This window comes from Prinia subflava, chromosome 2 (assembly GCF_021018805.1).
Source record: "Prinia subflava isolate CZ2003 ecotype Zambia chromosome 2, Cam_Psub_1.2, whole genome shotgun sequence".
Lineage (NCBI taxonomy): Eukaryota > Metazoa > Chordata > Aves > Passeriformes > Cisticolidae > Prinia > Prinia subflava.
Window position 1 is genome coordinate 65,499,253 of NC_086248.1, and position 23,303 is coordinate 65,522,555.

The 23,303-nt window shown below is 37.0% G+C and overlaps 1 protein-coding gene across 5 annotated transcripts in view; it reads left to right on the forward strand.

Moving 5' to 3' along the window:
- UTRN (utrophin) overlaps window positions 1-23,303 on the forward strand; it is a 343,691-nt gene that overhangs the window by 295,739 nt on the left and 24,649 nt on the right. For all 5 annotated transcript variants that reach the window (XM_063390324.1, XM_063390322.1, XM_063390325.1 and 2 more), the window contains 7 exons: window positions 2,596-2,681; window positions 9,356-9,513; window positions 11,888-12,054; window positions 14,434-14,545; window positions 20,752-20,888; window positions 22,513-22,551; window positions 22,789-22,854. In XM_063390324.1, the coding sequence (XP_063246394.1) occupies window positions 2,596-2,681; window positions 9,356-9,513; window positions 11,888-12,054; window positions 14,434-14,545; window positions 20,752-20,888; window positions 22,513-22,551; window positions 22,789-22,854 (765 nt within the window). The remainder of the gene's footprint in view (window positions 1-2,595; window positions 2,682-9,355; window positions 9,514-11,887; window positions 12,055-14,433; window positions 14,546-20,751; window positions 20,889-22,512; window positions 22,552-22,788; window positions 22,855-23,303) is intronic.

Here is a 23,303-nt window from a genome sequence, read left to right on the forward strand (position 1 = left end):
GACATTTGTGGCATATAGAACCCATAAATTTTTATGAATTCAGAAATTAAAAAGTTTCTTGAACCTTCCCACTATAAGGCCTTGATTCTTAGGTGTTTGTACACGTTGGACAATTAGATGGTTGTGCTGCCATTCAGAGGCACCTTGCAAGCAAGACAGGCTTGTGGCAAAGTAGCCTAATAGTCTCCCAGCAGGTTGAGGGAGGTGATCCTGCACTTCTACTCAGCATTGGTGAGACACATCTGGAGTCCTGGGTCCAATCCTGGGCTCCCCCAGGATGAAGGAGACATGGATAAACTGGCATGAGTCCAGCGAAGTACCATGAAGACAATTAAGGACTTGGAGTGACTGATGTGTCACTAGAGGCTGAGAGAAATGGCACTTTTCAACCTGGAGAACTTTCAGGAGGATCTTATCAATGTGCATAAATACCCAGTGGGAGCAGAAGAGAGGATGGAGCCAGGCTTTTGTCAGTGGTGTGCAGTGACAGGACAAGAGGCAGCAGGCATAACCTAAAACACAGGAAATTTTGCTCTAAACATATGAAACAAGATGTTTTTTAATATAAGAGCGATTAAATAGCACCCCAGGTTACTCAGAGAAGCTGTCCAGTCTCTGTTCTTGAAGATACTGAAGTGATGGGTTGTGATCCAGGAATACCTGCTCTACCTGACTGAGCAGGGGCACTGGTCTCTGGAGGCCCCTCCTAACCTCAGTGGTTTTGTGACTCACTAAGCTGGGAAAACTTAAACAGTTGACTTGAAAGTGTCAGGACCACAAAGTCTATGGGTTTGAGGGGAGAGAGGGAGTGTGTGTGGCATTTGGTTGTGGTGTGTTGAGATTTTTTACTGTATATATGTCATTACACTGGTAATATTTATCTGTTTCCAAGAAAGAGACTAGGAGTAAATATGTTACTCTTTCAAAAATTGTAATACTGTAGGTTTTGTAATTATGTAATTTATTGGGAAAATGCTTTTTTTGTGTGAAGGAAGTTTTTCAAAGACCCTACAAAAATCTCCTAAAATCAGGAGAACCCTGAAGCCATGACATTTGTGCTCTGATCTTTTAGCAGCAAAGTCTCAGTTTCTGTCCTTAATAAACAAATTATGTTTAACTCAGTCCTGAGTTAAATCAAACCCAAATGAATGTTCACTTTTTTTTTTCTCATCAATATAAATTTAAAGCACAAACAACCATACACAGGAAGGAATAGGGAAATAACTTTATCAGGGTGTAAAACGAGCTATTTAGATGGCAAGGTATGCCAGAATGATGTAGTGTCTGTGATTGAAAGAGGTAATTTGAAGCTAAGCTTGAATATATAAAAAGGTGGCACTTTTATAACATTCTGGAAAATTGGGTCCTGATTTTCCAACTAGGCAGTAAAAGTAATAGATGTTTTTGATTAATTTGGCAATAATTTCTCTGTACCTCTGTTCCATCTTATGGAATGAAGATACTGCTGTCTAGTGTTACTAGATTAGATGATGTTGTGAAGACAAATGCATTAATATTCGTAAGTTGCTTAGCTAATTTATCAAGAACCCAGGAGTAAATTAATAATTTTGTATTCAGCACAACATTTGTGAAGTAAATCAGACACCAGACCATATGCCGAATGGATAGGATAGAAAGAGATATGTATATAAGCAGTTCAGAAGTAATTAAAGTATATATAACTTCAATGTGGCAGAAAGGACCAAAGTAAGGTTTGAGGTGATATTAAATTTGGTGTTATCTTGAATGTTTGTAGAAGACACAGCTAACCTTGTGTGTCATAGATACAGTTTAACTATTCTGAAGAATTTTTTTTTACAACGTCTCATTTAAAGACAAATTGTATTGTGGTTTTTTTGTGTTTGAAAGAAGAAAGAATTTTTAAGAATCTTTCTGCATTGATCTTTTGAACTTCAAAATTGTCCTTTTCCATGTAAGCTGGGTTTGTTGTTTTAGTATCTTTTTGAACAGCATTTGCCCTGCAGGCTTGACTTTACTTGCTTTGGAACCTACTTACCTGTTCTCAAGTTGCTTTTTGGGTTTGGACATACTTTTTTCATGCTGGACAAGATGAGTCTGAAGTGAGATTACTTAAAAAGAATGAAAAAGAATGACAGCTCCAAATCATTGAATTATTGCATGTAATTGCCTATTTATCTCCCAATTCTGTGTATGTCAGAACATTTTAAACATAAAAAAAAAAAGGGAAAAAGAGATTTAATTATTGTTGTATGAAAACATGGTATTATTTTAAGTCCTTGTGTTTCACACTGAGTAATAGGCCTTCCTGCTGTGTGCTCATGTATTTTTTTCTGTGTATATCACATTAATAGATCACTTTCAGAACTTTGCAGAACTAAATGTCTGTTCTTTTGTAGTTATACAAGCTGTTTGGACATGTAAAACAACTTGGAAGGCAAGCTGAGCTTTTGTATGGGAAGAATTCTTAATGTGATTTTTAGTGTAAATGGTTTTTTTGAAATCTGAAGTATATTTGAAATATAACTCTCCAATGTCTTTGTATTATTTAATAGACTTGAGTTGGAATGAAGTGTAATGAAACTGTATTAAATTGTCTTGTCTTTATCATTTCAGTGGCCGAACTGGAAAAATTCGAGTGCAGTCCCTGAAAATTGGCTTGATGTCTCTTTCTAAGGGCCTTCTGGAAGAGAAGTACAGATGTAAGGAAGAATTTCTTTTACAAAATACTCTATATAATTAAGTCACGTACAATGACAAAGCACCTAGCAAAATTTGTAGTAAAACATTTCTCAGGCCTGTTGCAAGGCAATTTTCTTTTGAGTAAGTAACAGAGAATTCTTTTTGTTATCACCAGTGGCAGTGGTTAAAGTAAGATTTATATCTTGACTGGAATGTATTGCTGTCCATTCTGAATCATCAGAAGTCACAGTACTGCAGTCCCCAAAAGAAAAGGAGAATATAGCTGTGTGGAAGATAAAGTATTGTATTTGATTCTGTTCTCTCTTATATGTATATATGTTTTGTTTAGAGGAAAATCAAGCAAGTTAGTGCTGATTGCATCAGCGTGATATGGCTGATATAGCAAGGAAATACATCAAATTCCTGGAATTGTATTTAGTGGTCTACAAGAAAGACTATCTGAACTGTGAAAATGGTTTTCCAGTATATGTACTTGCTGCCGGAACTGCACAATGAAAGTTTAAATTACGTTGATTTTAGTAATCTCACAAGCTTGAGAAATGCTGAGTAATATAAAAATATTTCATAAAAATAGATGCAGAACCAGAAGAGAATTGAGTAACTTTGTGGGAAAAAAGCCCTGACAAATACAGAAAAAGAATGAAGTGCTATATTAAAGCATTCTAGATGATGGACATTTACATATTATGCATATAATCTTAAATTTGCTGTTCTTTACAGTAGTTCCTTGACTCATTTTGGAAACACATGAAAAAAATAGAGAGACCCTGAATTTGCTCCATGTACCTTTGGAGCTCTGCAAAAATTTCTACTTTCCTTAAAAGCATTTGTAAGCCGTCTTGTAAACTTAGTTATTTACACTGAACAAAAGTAGAGGTGTTTTATGCATTGGGATGTACTTTGACATCTGAATGGCATATTGAGAATTTGCGGTGTTTAGTTTCCTTCTGACATTTGACATATAAGTGAAGTATTCAATAACTAAAAAAGAGCTTGACAGACATACCTTTGTCCCATAATGACAATTCAGAAGGTAATCTGCTTTTCTGTGTGAAATAAAAAGCTTTTCATAGTGTAGGAGTTAGGCTGGGATGATAAACTGATAACCGTAGGAAAAGATGGTTTTAAAAAAGCTCTGAAACCTGAGAATACTCCCTCCCATTGAATTGCTATTGATAATACATTAGTATACAGTTGCCAAACACAGGCACTGAAGCAGAATATAGGAAATTATTAGGTCAGCTTCATATTTATGTTGTTGCTTTGTGTTTAGTAATAAAATGGCAGCTGATGGTGGCTACAGGTTTTATATCATTTGTGTCAACAAGATGGACTTTTACTCTGAAGGATGCTGTGAGAAGTCCTAAAGAAATTAGTAGAGATTAAGTCTCAGAAGACTTTTGTACCAAGTAATCGTAACTTCAACCTGAAATACATCTGAAATTAAAGTAGTTGCTTGCATTCTTGAAGCAGAGGATTAATAGTCAAATAATGCATCATTTTCATTGTAACTCCTGCTCTGATGAATGTGCCAGGTTTTTATATCTTTGTAAGCTTTATTGTCCTGATGAGCCTTAAAATTGTCATAGAAGAACTCTTCAATCCAAAAGAAATTTTGCTAACAAAAGAAGTGTGTGTCAGGTACTGTTCTTGGCTTGCAGTGGCTTTGAAGTCAGCGTTTTGGGGTCCTCTGGCACAAGCTGTCACAGACTCATCTTTGATATGAGCTCTTTTGATTCTTTTGATTTTGTCATGCCCTACTAATCACCTCTTTTTGAGAGAAATTTTGTCATCTATACTGAGTTTTCAGTCCTTGAGTGAAAACTGTAATGGAATTCCTGAGTATTTTCAAGAAAGTCAGTCACTTGGAAAAAACCCAGGAGCCCCAAACATGGGTGCTTAATACTAATTACCTGCCTTTTGATTTTCCCTTTTCTTGGACCAATTCTTGGAATTTGCTTCTCCTTATGGTTTCTTCTAAGCACTTCTGAGGCGTTGGCAGTCACAGGCTGCTCTGAGAGTGACAGTCATCAGATGGTTGTGGTTAGAGCCCTCAGCAGAGCACAGACTGTGCCTTCAGTGTGCTAGCCTTGGAGAGGCATACTCTTTTTAGGGTAGTTGGTGGTAAAATGAGCAAGTTTCTTGTTCTAAAAACTTTTGGATAAACCCTTAATTCTTTTGTAAAACTCTTGACTGGAATATTGCTGCTCAAATGTTCAGCCTTCGTAGAGACTGCATGTTCATTTCCAGTAAAGGTAGGACCTTTTCACTTGACCCATTTTTAAAAAGTGTTTTGACAGAGAAATTTCTATGATTTTTTTTTATACTTTAATTAAGCTTCTTTTTAAGATTCTAGACTTCAGAGTTGACATGAAAATGTATCTTTAATTTAAAATCTCTATTTCTTTAGAGAAAACATTGAAGCCTCAGTTAAAGAATGCCTGTTCTTGAAAATGTTCGAGACATGCTTAACTTCAAACACATGCCTGAGTGCTCATGAGAATAAAAATGGACCTCCAAAAGTAATTCAGTAGTGTTGAGCTGCTTACATCTATGCTTTAGGGCAAGGAGCCTCAGGCTTCTAAGGTGTTGATGAAGCCGGTGTCCTGATCTGGGCATAACCGTGTTACTCTCTGCTTTCTCTACTGACAAGCAGGGTCACTTGTGAGCTACATAAGAATGTATTTGTGTGCACTTTACTCTTACCTTCACTTGTTTCTAACACCTGAAGCCCAAACTGGCAGCAGAAACAAAGAAAAACCTCATACGGAATTTTTTACAGTGTAGCATTTTGGGTCATATCATTTAATCTATAAAATCTTTATGATTTGAGATGGAAAAATGAGGGCTACTTAATACATCTTCCTAGCAGTTCAGTTTTCAAGTGATGTACAACATCCTTGGAATGTGGTGAGGTGGTTTTTTTTACTATTATTTACTTACTATGTTGTAAGTTTTCAAATCATTTGGAACTAACTTAAAAAGATGAAATTAGAATGTGCATTCTGTTTCTGACAATGCAGCATAAAATGTGGGTTGTGGACATCTTTCTACTAACTATGTTATTATCCTTTTGATAGGACTTCAATAAACTTTTCAGTATTTTCAAGTATCCATTTCTTTATCAACCATTAAGTACATTTTTTCAGATTTCCAGCTGTGCTGTTTAAGTCCCACTGACTGTAATCCTCAAAATACTAGTGTGAGGCTGAATTTATTTAACTGATTTCTCTTTTCCCGGTTTCTGTTTTTTTATACAACTCAGATTTGAATAATACTTCTCTGCTTCCTCAGTCATTCTTCTTGTCCTTTGGTAGAGTCCCTTATACAAGTTAACCTTTATATCAAAGTATTTTATATTGAAACTCCTTTAGTGTGTATGTACATGTTAACAAACTCCATTTAAAAGAGGTTATGGCTTTTGAGATTGCTGGTGGTGAGTAGAGTGCCTGGATGTTCCCTGTCTGAGCTAAAACAGGCTCCCTTCCATCTCCCACTTGGGAGATGCTCTTGCCATGTCTCCTTTGCCAGGGAATAGCTCATGGGTTGTTTGGAGTAGGTAGACCAGATGACAAGAGCATTCTCACTTTCCATGCCTTCAGTTCAGGAGCTTCTCTGTGTGCTACACTGAAGGTGTTGAGGGGTTTGGGAAAAGAGGGTACCATCCATGAACTCCTTGCACCTGGACAGTCTTTGATTGTGGCACAGCTTCCAGTGTTAAGAAACAAATAATTTGGAGGAGTTTGAGCTCTTCAAAGGTATTTGCTGATTTATTCCTAGCTAATCACTATTCCTTCTCCCATCACATCATTTTCTTCTATTTACCAGCTCTGCAATCAACTGAGGTTTTAAGGCTTAGGAAATTACTTCATCTGCCTCCCAGCTCCAGCAGCTAATGAGTTGTTCTTTTATGGCCCGTTGCCACTGCAGACTGATGCAAACAGAATAAGACCATTTCTTTTCTTCTTTTATTTTTAATACTATCAAATTTTTAAAACTGACTCTTAGAAATTGAAAAGTGTCCCATCCTCATCTGAAGAAGATAGCCAGGGTCTGGGATTGCCAAGAGGAGCCAGCAGCTGTACAGTTTTAATTCTGTCCCCTCTACTGTCTGTGTTGTTGGTTTTTTTTTCTCAACACTGAGTGGACAAGATGATATAGCTGCTGTTTGACTAGGCAAGAAAGGGTGAGAAAAACACAATATCTAAAAATTAGTTCAATCATCTGGATTTTTATTTTGTGAAGATTGTTTCTTCTGCTTCCTTTTAGAAGGAAACCTACCTCCTCTGAGAAGGAAAAAAAACTGCCCAGACTATCTGAAGTGCACTGACAAAGCTTGCCAGTTGCACCAAATGAAGGGCAAAACAATTTACACCACATAATAAGAGTCACTCATGAGTGTTTCTGAGCAAAGGTGGTCTCTTTCTTGATCAGAAGCGCAGTCAGGCTAAATTTTCAAATTTCATTTATTTCTAATTTATTAGTGGTTGTTCTGATGGGAAACATGAAAAAGTAAGGGCATAATATAAATGGCCTCTTTCTTTTAAGATTACTTGGAGTTTTAATCCAAGACAGCCATTGAGTGCAAAAGGAGATTGCAAAAACCAACTGGAATGAACATAAGAATTTGATTCCACTTCTTCTGTAATTTGTAGAAATCACAGAATTAAGAAATATTTCTTAGATAAACTCAGCATTTAAGATGTTTTCAGAAAAGATTAATCTTGTGACTAAATGTTAATGTACACAGCTAAAGAGTTCTTAAATAAAAATTATTGGCAGAAACATTAATGTTTTTAGCTGAGAATTTTAACAATTAAAATTGTCCAATCAAAGAAACGTGCTAAGACAGTTCTTGAGACATAATAAGTGTACTGCTGACAGGCCTATTAACTCAGTGCTTTACTGTGGGTGTAGGTACAAGCAGTATCTTCCTTCCCAGTGCCTGTATCTGGAAAAATTTTCTTGATCCCTTTCAGCATCATTTTTTTCCGTTGTTACAGTCATCCTGGTTCATCCATTTATACTACAGGGCTTGACACCTACCTTAGGAAAATGGAATCAGTGAAGGAATAGTACATGGAAGTAGACATGGTTATCCAGGAAGAAAATGTGATTATTTTTAAGTTAAGCTTGTTAAACTCAAGTTGTCTTTCTGGCTGCTGCTCTTGCTTTAAGATATTTCACAAGTTGTGACTTGTGGTAACTTCCGGTCTCAGTTCAGAGTGATTGTGCCTCTGTCCCTAACCAACATAAGCATGACGTAAGTTTTTAGAATAAGATGTGAATATCTGAAATATTATTTCATTCTTCATGGAATCATAGAATAGTTTGGTTTGGAAGGGGTTTTAAAAGGTCATCTAGACCAGCCACCTTGCAGTGAGCAGGATCATCTGCTTGATCAGAGCAGATGATGGCTTGCTTAGAGCCCTGTCCAATCTGGCCTTGAACATTTCTAGGGATAGAACATCTACCCCCATTCTGGGCAACTGGTTTTAATGTTTTGCTACCCTTACTGTGAAAAATTTCTTTCTTAATAACTAGGCTAAGTCTGCTTTCTTTTATTTTAAAACCATTGCTACTTGTCTTATTGCAAAAGGCCCTGCTAAAAGCTTTGTTCTCAGCTTTCTTATAAGTCCCCTTTGAGTGCTGAAAAGCCAATAAGGTCTCCCTGGAGTCTTCAGGCTGAACAATCCCAACTTTCTCAGCCTTTCTTCAGAGTGATGGAACAACTCTCCTATGAGGCTTTTTTGCCTTCCTCTGGATCTGTTCGTAGAGCTCCATATCTTTCCTATGCTGGAGACCCCAGAGCTGGACCCGCTATTCCAGGTGGGGTCTCACAAGGGCAGAGTGTGCAGAATCACCCCCCTCAGTCTGCTGGCCATACTGCTTCTGATGCAGCCCAGGACATGGTTGACTTTCTGGGCTGTCCAGCTTTTCGTCTACCAGCACCCCCAAGTCCTTCTGCACAGGGCTGCCCTCCGTCCCTTCATCCCCCAGCCTGAACTGATTCTGGGGGCTGCCCTGACTCTGGTGCAGCACCTTGCCCTTGGTCTTGTTGAACCCCATGAGGTTCCCAGGGGCCCACTTGTCTAGCTTTTCCAGGTGTGGATGGCATCCCATCCTCCAAGTGTGTCAGCCACACCACTCGGCCTAGGGTCACTTGCAGATCCACTGAGGGTGCACTGTTTTATTAATGAAGATATGAAATAACACCGGTCCCAGTACGGACCCTTGAGGGACATCACTTGTCGTTGTTGTCCATTGGGACTCTGAGCTGTTGATCGCTACCCTCTGGCTGTGGCCATTCAACCAATTCCTTATCCACCCAGCAGCCCACCCATCGAATCCATCTCTCTTGAATTTAGAGAGAAGGATGTTATGGGGATGTTAAGGTGACTTTTTGATGGTGAAGCTGTGCTGCTTCAAAATCACCTTCCTGTCCACCATGAGCCATAAGAAGCTATATAATTTCATTTATTTGGCCCTATTTTTTCTCTTATTTATGGTTAGAAATCAAGATTAGATGAAGATAAACTCTTGTAAATGCAACAGTGGCCATTTGTAGCCATGTCAATAATACAGAAATGAAAAGTTTGAGCTGCAGCATTATTGAAGGAAAGGAGGCATACATGGAAATGGAATGAGGTGGTGTCTTTTGTTGATGTTGCAGACCTCTTCAAGGAGGTGGCCGGCCCTACAGAAATGTGTGACCAGAGGCAGCTGGGCCTTCTGCTTCATGATGCCATCCAGATCCCACGACAGCTTGGGGAAGTGGCAGCCTTTGGTGGCAGCAACATTGAACCCAGTGTGCGCAGCTGCTTCCAGCAGGTAAGATAAAGACCTTCATGTGAAGAACAAAACAAAACCAAACTCTCTCTGAAGTCTCCAGTCTCACTTATACACAATGATGTAAAAAGGAGAGAGGAATATAAAAACAGCCTCTGAGTTTTGAATAGAAATTAATATGCTCCTGCAACTAGGTATGCGAAATTCATGTGAAAATGCAGCTGTAAAAGATGGTTTACGGTTTACGAGAGGATCAAACGGATTATGTTTACCCAAAAGAACATATAAATCTTCTTGATTCTGACAGCATCTGCCACTCTAAAAGCTATTAAAAAATCTTGTAGCAGCCAATCATCCTGCTTTGCATTGTTGAAAGCAACTTGGTGCTGTGCGAACAACATGCTTTTTCCAGCTGGAATAAGGCATGATCTCAACAGAACAAGAAAATGATGTTGATAGTAATTTTTGACTTTGTGCACCAGGAAATTATTTAGCATTGTGTTGCTGACAAAAGACCTTGCAGTTGCGTGAAGCTTCAAGCGTAGTCTTTTTTGTATTGCGATCCTTTATGCAGCAGATCAGAACATGGAATAAAGCTCTTGCAGCCTGCTGTGCAGCTCCAGACTACATGCAGGGGGTTAATGAGGCTGCAAGGAGTGTCTGTCTGTTTAAAGAAGATGAGAATTAAGAACAGGCTGTTGTAATGGAACACAACTAACTCTGACTTTTTCAAGGATGCCTAAGGCTCCAAGTGTTACCTAGTGATAGCTATACTGCTTCAGTGCATTATTTTTGTGAAAGCAGCTGATTTGAGCATTGTCAGAAATTGTATGTGGTTCAAGCATACACCATGGCTTATATAAAAATCACTGACTTGGATATTTCTGATTTTATTGAATTGAACATTAAAGATTTTAGTGAACTTTCAGAGGATTTTCTTTTGCCATTCTTTCATAGAGATTTCTACATTTTTATCCAGTTCTTTGAAAAATGCAGTTGTACTGGCTTTTTCCAGAAGTATTGGATTAATTTCTGGATTCAGGCAATTAGGATTGGAAGAGTGTGTGTGTACACGTCATGAATAATTTGGTAGATACTTAAAGAAGTTGGTTTGACCAATTAACCATGTAAAGCTTCCCCTGATGTTTTAACATTGCTGCTTCAGACAATAAGGGATTGTGCTTGACATGTCTATCACTGGCCTTGAGTGGTTTGAGTCATGCTGAAATAAATTATTCATTTGTTATTTGCAAACTTTCTGTGTGACAGAGGAATGATCTTTATGTCCCTCAAGGATCTGCCCCATCTCCCAAACTATTCAATTATGACTGAGGGGTACTAGCAAGATAGTGTTTAAATACTTGATGTGTTATTAGGATTATACTGTTACTAGGATCATATCACATGAATAGTTGGAGCTCAGTCCCTGGTCATTAGGAGAGCATGGAGAAAATGTGCAGCTGCATGTCAGTTATCTCAGCCCAGTGAAAACAAGTTGGTGAGGAGGAAACACTTTTTTTTTTTTTAATGCTTCTCCCTCTTAATACCAGAAATGGACTTGGACTATGAATAGGTTAAGAAGCCTAAGCATTGCTTTCCATCATGTTAACATTTAAGAATAACTTTCATTTTAATCTTTATTTTATTCTTTCCATTGAGCTCAGAAATATGACCTCTGTTATTGCTAACGAAGTTGATGAATATAATACCTTTATAGATAGGCTCCTCTGGTGGTTACAACTTAAAATGTGGAAGTGTATTTGTTTGCTTCTTAAAACAATCGTGTTAATATATTAGCTCTGCTATATTCTTGCAGTGATTGCCTATAAATGGCAGATTCCTTTCTTGCTCTTGATTTTCCTGTTTGTTTGTTTTGTGCATGTGTTATGTTTAATGTGCTAACTAGAAAGAATGCCGTGGGCTTGGAACACAATAAAAATGATGAGTCTTGGGGCAATCAGTTCAAGCATGCAAACACTGCTGACTTTTAGCATTTTGTCATCAATCTTAAGTCAGCAGACAACAATGTCTTCAGTATGTCTGAACTGCAGAATATGCTTCCCTTTCATGCTCATACTTATTTTTTCAAGTGCTTTCAGTTGAAAGATGGCTGTACTATGCACTCTGTTACTTCTTTACTATGTCCTCCATCTTTGCGACCATCTGTGTACTCTATCACAGCTGTTTAGTCTTCTAAAGTCTTACTGCCTTGTTTTCATTATTTTCTTTTTCATTGAGGCTATTTCTTGTACCCTCTAAATGCTTTTTGGATTAAACTGTCATGGAAAGAATTCATGCAGGTTGTTGGGATCTATTTTCCATAGAATTCTAAGGAAAATCTACTTGTGGCTATCTGGGTTTGGTTTTTTTGTTTGCTGTTTTTTAATTTGGATGCGGGTTTTTTTCCTCCCCACAGAACCACAATAAGCCAGAAATAACTGTAAAGCAGTTTATAGATTGGATGCGCTTAGAACCACAGTCTATGGTGTGGTTACCAGTTCTACACCGTGTGGCAGCTGCAGAAACGGCAAAACATCAGGCCAAGTGCAACATCTGTAAAGAGTGTCCAATTGTTGGATTTAGGTAAGAGGGGAGGTGCTACGTGCAATGTTTATCTGAAAATATCCTTTTTTAAATCTTCCAGCAAGTGAAGTTCTTTCTGTCTGTTTTTCCACTGTTTTCCTTCTTTAGGATGGGATCTGTCACCCATGGTGGGGCCACAGTGTGGCCTGAGCCGGTGCAGTTCTGGCTCATGCAGTGCCACTGTTACACACCCAGTGGTCCTGTGGCTGACAGCGTGGGCTGTCATCAGATGGTTTTGGATCCAAGAGATAGCAAATGAAGTATAAATGCCCCCCATGTGTTCTGTAAGCACAAGATCAAAAGGAGGTGATCAGTAACAAAAAACATGGACTGTCTGTCTGCTCTCTTGCATAAGGCTTGGGGAATTATCTTATGCCAGGCAGCATAAAACACCCTTCAGCATCAATCTTTCCTTGCTTAAAACAAATGCTGATATGTTTCTGTGATGAGACTTGCAAAGTCCCTGTCTATAGCCCTGAACATAATCTAACTTTTGTCTTTTCAACGAAAGGTGTGAATTCTAAAAGAAAATGTTACATGGGGAATATTCTCCATGTTATTCTCCTAAACTGTAGTTGGTACCCTTAGTAAGTATTGCTAAGACTAACATGCATTTGCTCCAGTGTATGAAGTGATGCAACCCCTATCTCCAAAATCTGCAGTAGAGGCTAGAGCTAGCCAGCATAACTGGCTTTTTCCTGTACTGTGGTCATGGAGTCTAATCTATTGTCTACAAAAAATATAAAGCAGTCTATCATGTAAGTGCTTCTAAGATTTTTTTCTTTAGATACCTAGGCAGATGAGTAGTTTTTGTTCATCGTGCTTTCTGTTCTCCATCTTTCTGTTATTTTAGAGGATAATAATATGAATCCTGAGGTCAGATTCATCTTGCCTAGTTTTAAGGAATGCTGGCTTTAATCAATCTTATGAGATTGAGGTAGCAACCCTCTTTTTTCTTTTTTTATTGTAAATATAGATATGTGAGTATTTGCAGAAGTAATAATCTGATCAAACTTTGTTGCCTGTCTTAAGAGATTAAATTCTCTAAGTGTTCTTGCCTTTATTATTGTTTGAGGAAGCATAGGGGACAAAGCTCTAGCTCAGCTATGTTATACTATGTGCAGGAGGGCAGAGAGACAGAAAAGACGACAAAGACCCATTTAGAATGGGTCATTCTAAGTAATTTCTACAATGAAGTTAGAGACCTGCAGCAACAAAAGCATCTAGCATCTTAGCAGAAGGTAAATGTAGCCATTTAATGTACAGGCTCTGAGAAAAGATTATAAACAAGTTGGATCAGCATCTTTTAAAGTGAACCTTTACATTTATAGACACATATTCTCTTGCAAAACAAAACATAAAACTCAACAGGGGAAAAATGTGGATGTGTACTGAAAACTGCTCTCAGGAAGCAATTTAATTTAAACTTTAACTATTCAGTAGCTATTCAATTTGGTTCAGTGAGCTCATTTTAGTTTCATACAAATGATATAACCTCATACAGTCAGAACAAACATAGCATAAGAACAGTGGGTGGAATCTGGAATTGAATAGTTGATTTAGTCTAAATAAATAAATAAAATAAATCATGCTCCTGGTGATTACATTTAATACAAGGGATACTGTAGAATTTTGTTACTCTATTTATACATACATTCTCTTGAAAAAACAACCAAAAGTAAACAAATCATTGTATATTTTTAACTTATTTTTAAATGATTCTTGCAATTCATGAATTCTTGAGAATTCAATTTCTCAAGAAATTAAAATATGTGTAGAATTTCTGAGCAACAAAATTATTTGCAAACCTTTAATTTAACTGTTGAGTGTAAGAGCTAAAATAAACCAGTCTGATTTATAAAAGTTTCTTTGAGATAACACATGAATAGTAAATTGAGGAAAAGAAAAACTAAAGCAATATCGTTTAAAGTCAGTAAAAACTTTAAAATTATAAATTCTTCCCACTGCATCAATGAAGCTGATACCTTTAAGATTTTCTGCATCAAAGCTACTTGGGCAGCCGGCGATTGACAGTGGCTCTCTATGTTGTTATGGGGACAGGATCTTTTAAATACTCAGTGGTGTGTGGTGTAGGGAGGTTCTGCACGCTAAGAGGGCTGCAGGTTTGCTGTGTCCCCTGCAGCTGCTGCAGTGGCACCGGTGTCCCTGGGCCTGCAGCCGTGATGAGTGTTGGCCGTGCCACGTTCTGGTTGTGCACACTCACACTCTTCAAAGTTCTCTCTGAGCTAATCCCAGCAAACTCACTGTGTCCTTGTGTTGCTCTGCTGAAAAGCAGCTGACTTCATTTCACAGAGTAATTTGCTTTGTGAGGCTTAATTAGAAGTAAACCTCTAATCACTTTGTTTAATGTCCCCACAGGTACCGGAGCTTAAAACATTTCAACTATGATGTCTGTCAGAGCTGCTTCTTTTCTGGCCGTACAGCAAAGGGGCATAAATTGCATTATCCAATGGTGGAGTATTGTATACCTGTGAGTACCAATTCACTCAGTGCTTCTAATGGATAACAACCCAGATTCGAGATCTTAAATTTTTTTCATAATCTTTGTTACCTAGCCAGGATTTCTTTTTATACATTTAATATGTCTTGTCTTGCCACCTTTCTCTTTGGAAAGGCATCAGGAACTTTTCAGGTTTTGCTAATTTTATGTGGGGAACGTTTGGATTCTTTAGAAATGGGTAGCAGTATCCACCTCTGAGAGAACTTAAATTTCCCTTCTGACTGGTGAAACAAAGCTTGAATATTAAATGTAACTGCTGTGCTTGTATACTCAGATATACACACACACAACAAGGGTAAGAACATGTCAAAGAAAAGGGACTCGCTTTACTATTGCTATACCATAGCAAAGAGTATTTGATATTCTAGTAATGCACATTAATATTTTTAGGGGCTTGTGATTCCATCTTTGTTTTCGGGTCTAGCATTTCCTTGCTTCATGGAAATGCGGTTAGAAATAGGTTGTGTTTCATTCTGTTGTGTAATTGCTATACTGGGATATATAAAAGTTGATGTGTAGCTGGAAAAAAATAAACAGAATTGATAGTTTCTAACCGGAAATGGTGTGAGATGTTTACCAGCAGTAGCTGACAAAAAAGAATTTTATAATACTGTTTTCCTAATGATGTTTCAAACGGTTTTTTGAGGAGATTCCTAGGAGTCTTCCTTAACTGAAGGAGTGGCTGGGTTGCTACATGCAAATACCACTCTCACTTTTTTTTTGTCAATCAGTTGTTTACATTCAAGAATTTTAACTCAGTCACAAATAAATTCATAGGCTAGTTGGTGTGTGCTCTGTATGACAATGGTAAAAGGTCTGCATGCTCAGAAAAATTCAGACCAGAATGTAGCTCCAGGTGATTGAAGAGAACAAATTTTTCAATAGTGTTACAAGATATTGTGGGTTCTTATGGTAGCAAAAATTCATTGAGTTATTTGACTAGTTTGCTGTAGTTGTTGGACTTGCAACCTATGTTTTCCCTCTCCTTTTTTTGTCTGACGTGTCTTCTGTAACCGAATTCAAATTCTATTTTACTTCATTATGGTCAGGAAAACACATAAGTAATGTTAACATATTTTCATTAATTCTATAACCAAATGTTAGGATTTTATTGATTTTGGCATGTCAGAATATTTTGGCATGTGAAGAATATTTTTAAAATAGATTTGTTGTTTTTCTAGCTCGTTTTAATGTTTATTATATTTTATCACATGACTATTCTAACCTCAGGATTTCGAGGTCTATGAGTAGACATCATTAAAAATTCACTTTTTTTTTCTCCTTATGAACCTCATCTTTAGTGGAACAGAAGTGTTCTTTGATACTGCCTATAATATGCAGAAAATTCAGAAATTGAGGTGTAAGGGGTGTTGAAATAGATTGTGCTGCTGGTCTGAAGGATGAGATATCCTTCCTGTTGAGTTAGTCAAATACAGATTACATCTGGCATGGGACATGGTGCTTTCCCTAGAACATGAGGGTATATTTGTAATGCATTCCAGGTTTTGTCTGAAGCAGCAGATTTGATATCTAAGATGAATTTTCAGTTCTTGTTAAACAAGTTCACATTATGTAACTGTGAGCCATCCCATTTACAAGTGAAGGCTGACAAACTGAAAAATATATTCTGGAAATGGCTGGAATCCTCTCTGTCCCTGGGAATAGAGATAGCTTGTAGAGATAATGAAGATTCCTGTTACTGCTGTAGAAAGAATGTAGTTTTAAAGCAATATTAGGGGTAAGATAAGGTAACATAAGGCAGAAGTCCCATCTTTCCATGAAATACAGGAGGAATGAGGTGAATCCACTATGGGGTAACAAGGGGAGTAAAACGACATTCTTCATTAGAGTGAATGAAGGAGGGCCAGTGTAAAAGGAGGAATAGGAAGGAACTTGGGAAAGTTTTAAGTAGAGCAGAATAAAAGAAATGGCATATAATTTAGGTGAGGCATAAAATTATAGATTCAGCACCAACCCCTGTTAATTTGGAAGCTGAACATGAGAACTGGAATTTTATTTGGGTCCTGATGTGAGTACCCTCTGCTACCTCCATTTCTGTAAAAAGAAATGGCCTGTTATATGAACAGACATAGATGCCTGTTAGACTTCCATACCCACATACAATCTATTTTAACTAGGGTTCTTTGGTCTATGAATGAAGAATTGATTTCACAAAAAGAATCCTGTATTATCTATTCTTACTATTTGTAATAATGCACTATGGTTGGTATACTAATTTGTTGCTAAGCCTCTTTACATATTGAACTCCTTAAATGCAATACAGTAGGCAAGAAGTGCAAATTTTTTTGCAATTAGTAAAATAGCTTGTATGTTTAAATGGAATAATACCTGAAAAATAACATAGACCTGGGTCTGTGAAATAAAATGAAAGTACCAAAGGCCACTGAATTGTTCCTTAGAATCCATTATATTATAGTACAAATAGCTTGAACAGGAAGAGTGCATCCACTCTGCCTTTTCAACTAAATTCAAAGTCTGTTGATGTTTAAATGTCACTTTCTTGGCCAGTGTTGAAAAGCAGAGTACAAACACATGTACTCATCAAATTGCATTAATAAAATGTAGCTTCACTCTCTTACTGCTAATGCATATTAATACATTTTTATCAAGAATGCTAGCAATAAATAGGTAAAAAATTGCTTCCATTACTTAAGCTGACATTTAGAGCGGGAGCTTAGTCACAGATGGAGGGAAGACCATTTAATTGTCTTCAGGTGAGCAGTTCAGTGTATGGTATAAAGGAATTTTTCAGAAGCACGGTGAGTTCTTATCAAATTTAAAATAATGTGGAGAATGGATTAAGGAATATGTTCTCCATTTTAATGAAATTGGTGGTATTTGTATTAGGTAAGATTTGCTTCATAATTTCAGATTAGGATAATTACTCCACATGGCAATATGTAGTTACTGCATTTTAATCTGTAATGCTTGAAATTTAGTTTTCTTGATGCTTAAAATTTAAAAAAAAAAAAAAAGGCATTATAATGAGTTGTGTCTTTTATTTCATCCAGGATTTAGAAGTTGATATAAGAAGTCTTGAAGGCTGATATGAGTCTCTCTTAAGTATTGGAAATGCAATGTTTTTCTTGTTTATTTTTCACCTTCACATATTTTTTGTCTGAAAAGATGAAAAATAAGATTTTTAATGTAGAATTTTACACAGATGTGTAAAAATATTGTTAGATTTTCCTGGCATCTAATTTGGGAATGATCCTACATAACTACCTAACAGTTTACTTTTAGACTTTTTTTGAATGGAAATCCTCTCAATGGTGGCACTTGTGTTATATTAATGTTGCTGGGTTTAATGACAGCATACATTAGTGAGATTCACATCTCTTCTGGGAATCAGTTTCTCTGTCTATATTAAAACAGCTAATTGGTTTTGTGTTAGATATAATAAATGTAATTAAGAGAATAATGACTTAGGTGCAGACTAGTCCTTTTACATAGGTGAGTGCAGTGACAGGAATAAGAACATGGGCTTCCACTACTACTCTTTCTTTGAAAAAGAGAGTAGTGAGAAAAAAATAAAATTATGTATGTATTATAAGTATTCATTAATTTATTCATGTTTCATATGTTTGTTGTAATTTTTATACTATATGTGACATAATTTAGAGCTCTGAGATTAGTTTATTAGAATCTTGGTATTACTTTTTACTTTAATGAAGACTTGTTCTATTTCTAGTATACTGAAAACATACACCAGCTGGATTTTTAAAATATGTATGGAAAACATATTTTACCACACTCTTTTTTTTTTCACTGCTTTCCATGAAATCCTGGTTTCTTAAATGTTTATTGGATTACAAGTAATTGTATCTTAGTTTGTTGCTTATAACTCTCTTTGTGCATGGCTGGTGTATTGAAGAGCGCAGATGCAGTTTGTCAATTGTTACAGATTGTAGTTAGTGACATCTTGAGATGTCTCGCTACCCAGGGTTTTTAGCTGTGTGTGGCAACCATGGATATTAAATGTTTCTTCCTGACCTTCATCTTGGTCTAAGAAGTAAGATTTTAAATTGAGTTCGAAGGCATGGTCTTCAGACTGAATTTTCAGTGAAGGAAAGCATTTTTTCTTTGCTTTTGAAGTTCTGTAACAATGGTGCTATTTGTCCTATTGATTTGTGTGGAAATAGTCAAGATGTCATGACATAAGGAAGTGTACAAGGTACCTGCTGGTTTTAATTTAGAAGATAGATTCTACACAGCAGTGCCTGGCTACTCTTTTTTTAAAGGAAAATGTTATAGTACATCTCCTTTGGCATGGTTTTGAATTCGACTATATTTTGTGGTTATATGCCCAAAAGGAAAAAAAAAAATAGAAGACATTTTTCGGAATTGCACCTTAATTGCATGTAAATCAAAATAGTTCTTTCAAATCTGGTCAAATTTGACTGGTTAGTATTTGCAGTGCTCAGTCAGAACACAGTCATATTAGTCCTCTTTCTGAGAATCAGGTTGTCATACCAAATAAAGAGTACACCAGAGGATAAGTCTGGCAGCTCAGCAGACGTTTATTTCTACAGTGTGTAGGTATTAAAATTTTCATTCCTTGGCCTGGAGGCAGAGTTCATCTGCTGGAGTTACTATTGCATGAGAATAAGTAGCCCTTTGTTCCTTCTTTGGATGATGCAGTGGTTGGAGAGATGCTTTCTGAGAATGATTTTGTGAACTCTCCCTGAATTCACTTTTATTAAAATTCAGGGGTTCAAACAACCCTTGGTCACAAATTTGCTCTGTTTGTTGTCTACTTTTTAAAGACATATGTGAGAAACTCCTACCAACACCAGTTTGTTTTACTGTTTTTATTGCTTGTCTGATGTGCATTACAGAATTTGTAGTTGCATATATTATGCATACATTAAAATATATAGATGAATATGGAAGTATTTTTATGTTTGCCAGCAGAGAATCGTTTGCCTGACCTGCTCCTAGGTGTCTTTGTAGGACATTGGGAAAAAGATTACAAAACTGCAGTCTTCCTCTCTATTTTCCACATGGTTGTTCAACCATGTCCAACTCAGCACAGTCTGAGCTCATACACTTTAAAAGCAGATTGTGTACTATTGTGTCTTCCTGCAGATCTCTTTATTGCCATTTTTGCCTCATATTTTATGCCTGTATGTATCCCTGCTTTTGTAGCAGAAGTTAGCTGAATAGTATTATCAAAGCAGTGCTGCCCTTATTGCTGTGATTATCACCAGTTAAAGGGATTTTTAAAAGCTCTTGAATAAATTTTAATTTTGTTCTCAGGACAGGGTGGTGGGCAGGGAGGGAGCAGAGAGGGATGGGGCTAAGCACGTACCAGTTTTGGCAGAGGCTGCATCAGTCACGACCAGTAAAAAAAGCTGCTGTGAGGGATGGAAGATGTTGATTGTAACTTGTAAATTTAGACTTGTGGAATCTTGTGGCTAATCTGTGTCCTAATTTTACTTCATGGTAGTAAAGAGACCACTGAATTGGTCTGAGTTTGTTACTTCAGGCACTAATTTTTCTTATCAAGCCTGCCTGTGCTTTTAAGTAGTGCCTGTACACTGGCCACCACTACATCTGTGCGTTTTTTTTGTCTCTGGAATATTACAAATAGTGGCAGAATCCTATGGAAAGAGATTTGGTAACTTGAGAAAATGTTTATTAAAATCTTGGCCATGGCAGCAGAGAATACTTTAACACGTACCATTCCCATCTTGTGGTAAAGTTTTCTATTGTAGGTCTAGAATGGGAGGCAGTGAGCATTTTGTCAAACTTGGTGAATATAGAGGGCTGTATCTTACCAACTGATTCTTGCTCTTTTTATTTTTTTCTCAAAAATTAAATTCTTGTGGTTTTTAAGATTGGATATGAGTGCTTAGCTTAAGACTTGAACCTGTGTCAATTTTTCCCTAATTTATAAATTAATTGGTAAATGCATTTATTGCTGGGAATTTGAAGCCTTGCTGTTATTTTCCAGAAGAGACTTTTTAGGCTCATTAGCATTATTATTATATCGTATCTCGTGACACTATAAAGGCAATTGTAGCATCATTGAAATTTTAAAGTTCTTCCTTGTATTCTTTTTCAGAACAGTACCAGCAGTATAAATCAATAATATTGACATTAAATCAGTACTATTTAGTGGTGTTGAATTTTATTTCAATTTTACTTTTAAGACAACGTCTGGGGAAGATGTACGGGACTTCACGAAGGTGCTGAAGAATAAATTCCGGTCAAAGAAGTATTTTGCAAAGCATCCCCGACTTGGCTACTTACCTGTGCAGACAGTATTGGAGGGTGACAACCTGGAGACGTAAGCTTGGTTTATAGGGCAGTTGCTCCTGGAGTAACTGGCCTGTTCTGTTAGAAACAAAAAGCTGAAACTCAGAAGATGGCCGACAACGCTTGCAGAGCATTGTGCTATATTATTCTGTATTATTTCACATTATTTGCGGATCTTCTCTATTATTTTTGAAGTAACATATTTTATGCTTAGATTTTTATCAGCATGGTATCATAAAGCCATGGACTTTACAATGTCCATGATAATGGACAAAGCAGGTAATTTTGATCAGGGCTGAATAGCTGTTTTACAGAGAGTCCTTTTGAGGAGACCGAGTTTTTGGAGCGGCACTGTTTATTTGATTATGTTAAAATCCCTGGAATTGGAAAAGTCTGAGTTAATTAGGGTTCTGCAGGCTTCAGAAATATTGGTGGCCTAATCAGAGAGAACACTCTCAGTGTCTCCACAGTATTATTTATGGCACTGACAGAAGAGCTCCACTTTATTTACTCACTTGGCAGTTGTCAGCACAAGACACTCTTACAAGAGCAAAAATTAAGATATGTTGACAGGGTGCTAGAATTCGTTTCATGGCTTGACTGTCCCTCACATGCTGGAGTCCGTGGCACTGCTGCCCTGCCTGGACACAGCACCACTTGGCAACAGCCCATGCCAGGCTTCGGCAAAGACGCTCTGCGTTCACGCGGCGGCTCAGTGCCAGTGCCCACGGTCTGAGGGCCTTCATGCCTGTGGGGCTGTGCCTTTCATCTGCAGTGAGTAAACAAAACCTCCTCATTAGCAGTTTAAGATGCAGGAGGAAGTATCTGAAAACTGCTTGATAGATAGCTTGGCTTCTAAGGAAGCAATGCACATTGAAATGTTCAAATGTTACCCACCAGGGCAGTCTTCAGCTGCCACCAACTCAGGAGAGCAAAGCTGTTTTAATGTGATGAAAGTTTGCCAATGCTGACAGAAATTGGAATGATAAAACTATAATCACAGGTCAGGATAAAATTCTGTCGGTCCAGTCATGTGGGAAATATACAGATAAATTGTCAGCACCATGCTGAGAAAACTCTTGGTATTGGTTCTCCGCCCTGCAGGTGGCAATAATACAGTAATAGATTCCTTTTAATAAAAAAATTAAAGAAAATTAAAAAAGAAATTATAGTTATTCAAGTGTGAGAATGTAATACAATATGTATTTACTCTATTATTTTTATGCATTAAGGAAAAGAAGCACTGATAACTGTGACTTAGCAGGAGGGGGTTATTGGTAGGATTTTTGCACCCCACTTTTTTAAAATACATTTTATTTGTTACTTTAAAATAAAAGTTCCAGTGCTTGAGCAGAATTTAAATGAATTTATTATGGTTTATGAACTGCAGTTCAATCAATAACACTGATTTGAATTTTTCTTTAAATTGATTTTTATGTAACAAAATTAAGTATGTAGGTCAATCTTCTGTTCCTCCATGACACGTGGCAGTATTTGCTGCTGTTCCTTTTGCTACATCAATTGTTTCTGGTTCAGGGTGGGTTGTTGTTTAAAATATTTTGTGTTTCTGCAGCTTTCTCTTGCTTAAATTGTACTAAAGTTTTAGTTTCATAGTTTCATTCTTTCTCTCTCTCTCTTTTTTGTCTTCCTTACAGTCCTATCACTCTCATCAGTATGTGGCCAGAGCAATATGAGTGAGTATGCAGAACCCCCTTATCTGGAAAGCCTCATTTGCCAGTTGTTTTCTTTTAGCTCAGTTGCAGCTAATCTGATGTCCCTGAACTATAGGGCATGGCTGACCCAAAGCAATAACAAGGAAAATTGTGCATGTATTTAATTGTCATCAGTCTAACTTGATTTAAAAACAGTGTTTTCTATATCACGTATTGCTTTAGACACCACTAATTTTTTTCTTATTATTTTTAAACTAGTCCTTCCCAGTCTCCACAGCTGTTTCATGATGACACACACTCCAGGATAGAACAGTATGCTACTAGGTAAGAGAGACATGGTTTCTCACTAGTCCATTGCATTTTGCGGTTGATTCCTGCAGTTTTTAATACATACTACTGGTTGGATATTATTTGTTAATAAGATGTCATTCTCTGTACTTGTAACTGAGTCAAATAAATAATTTTAAATCATTAGTTTCTGATTATGGCCATATGAAACGCAAAATATATATGTTAAATCTATCCTCTCTTACACAAAATGGAAGCTGCTGCAAAATGAAATAAACTGAACTCGTTCTATGTATAGGTTTTCTCAGTAGGATATTAGATCTAGGGTTTTGTTTTCTTCTGTGATAGGCTGACAGTCTGCATTACTGTTGGCTTTTAGCAGAGTAGATTGTAATTACGGATATTGTGTGTTGTGTGTGGCTTTTGCAGGGTCACCCTAGTCCTGTTGATAAAATGTCTGTTATGCCAGGTCCATCTCAATGTTT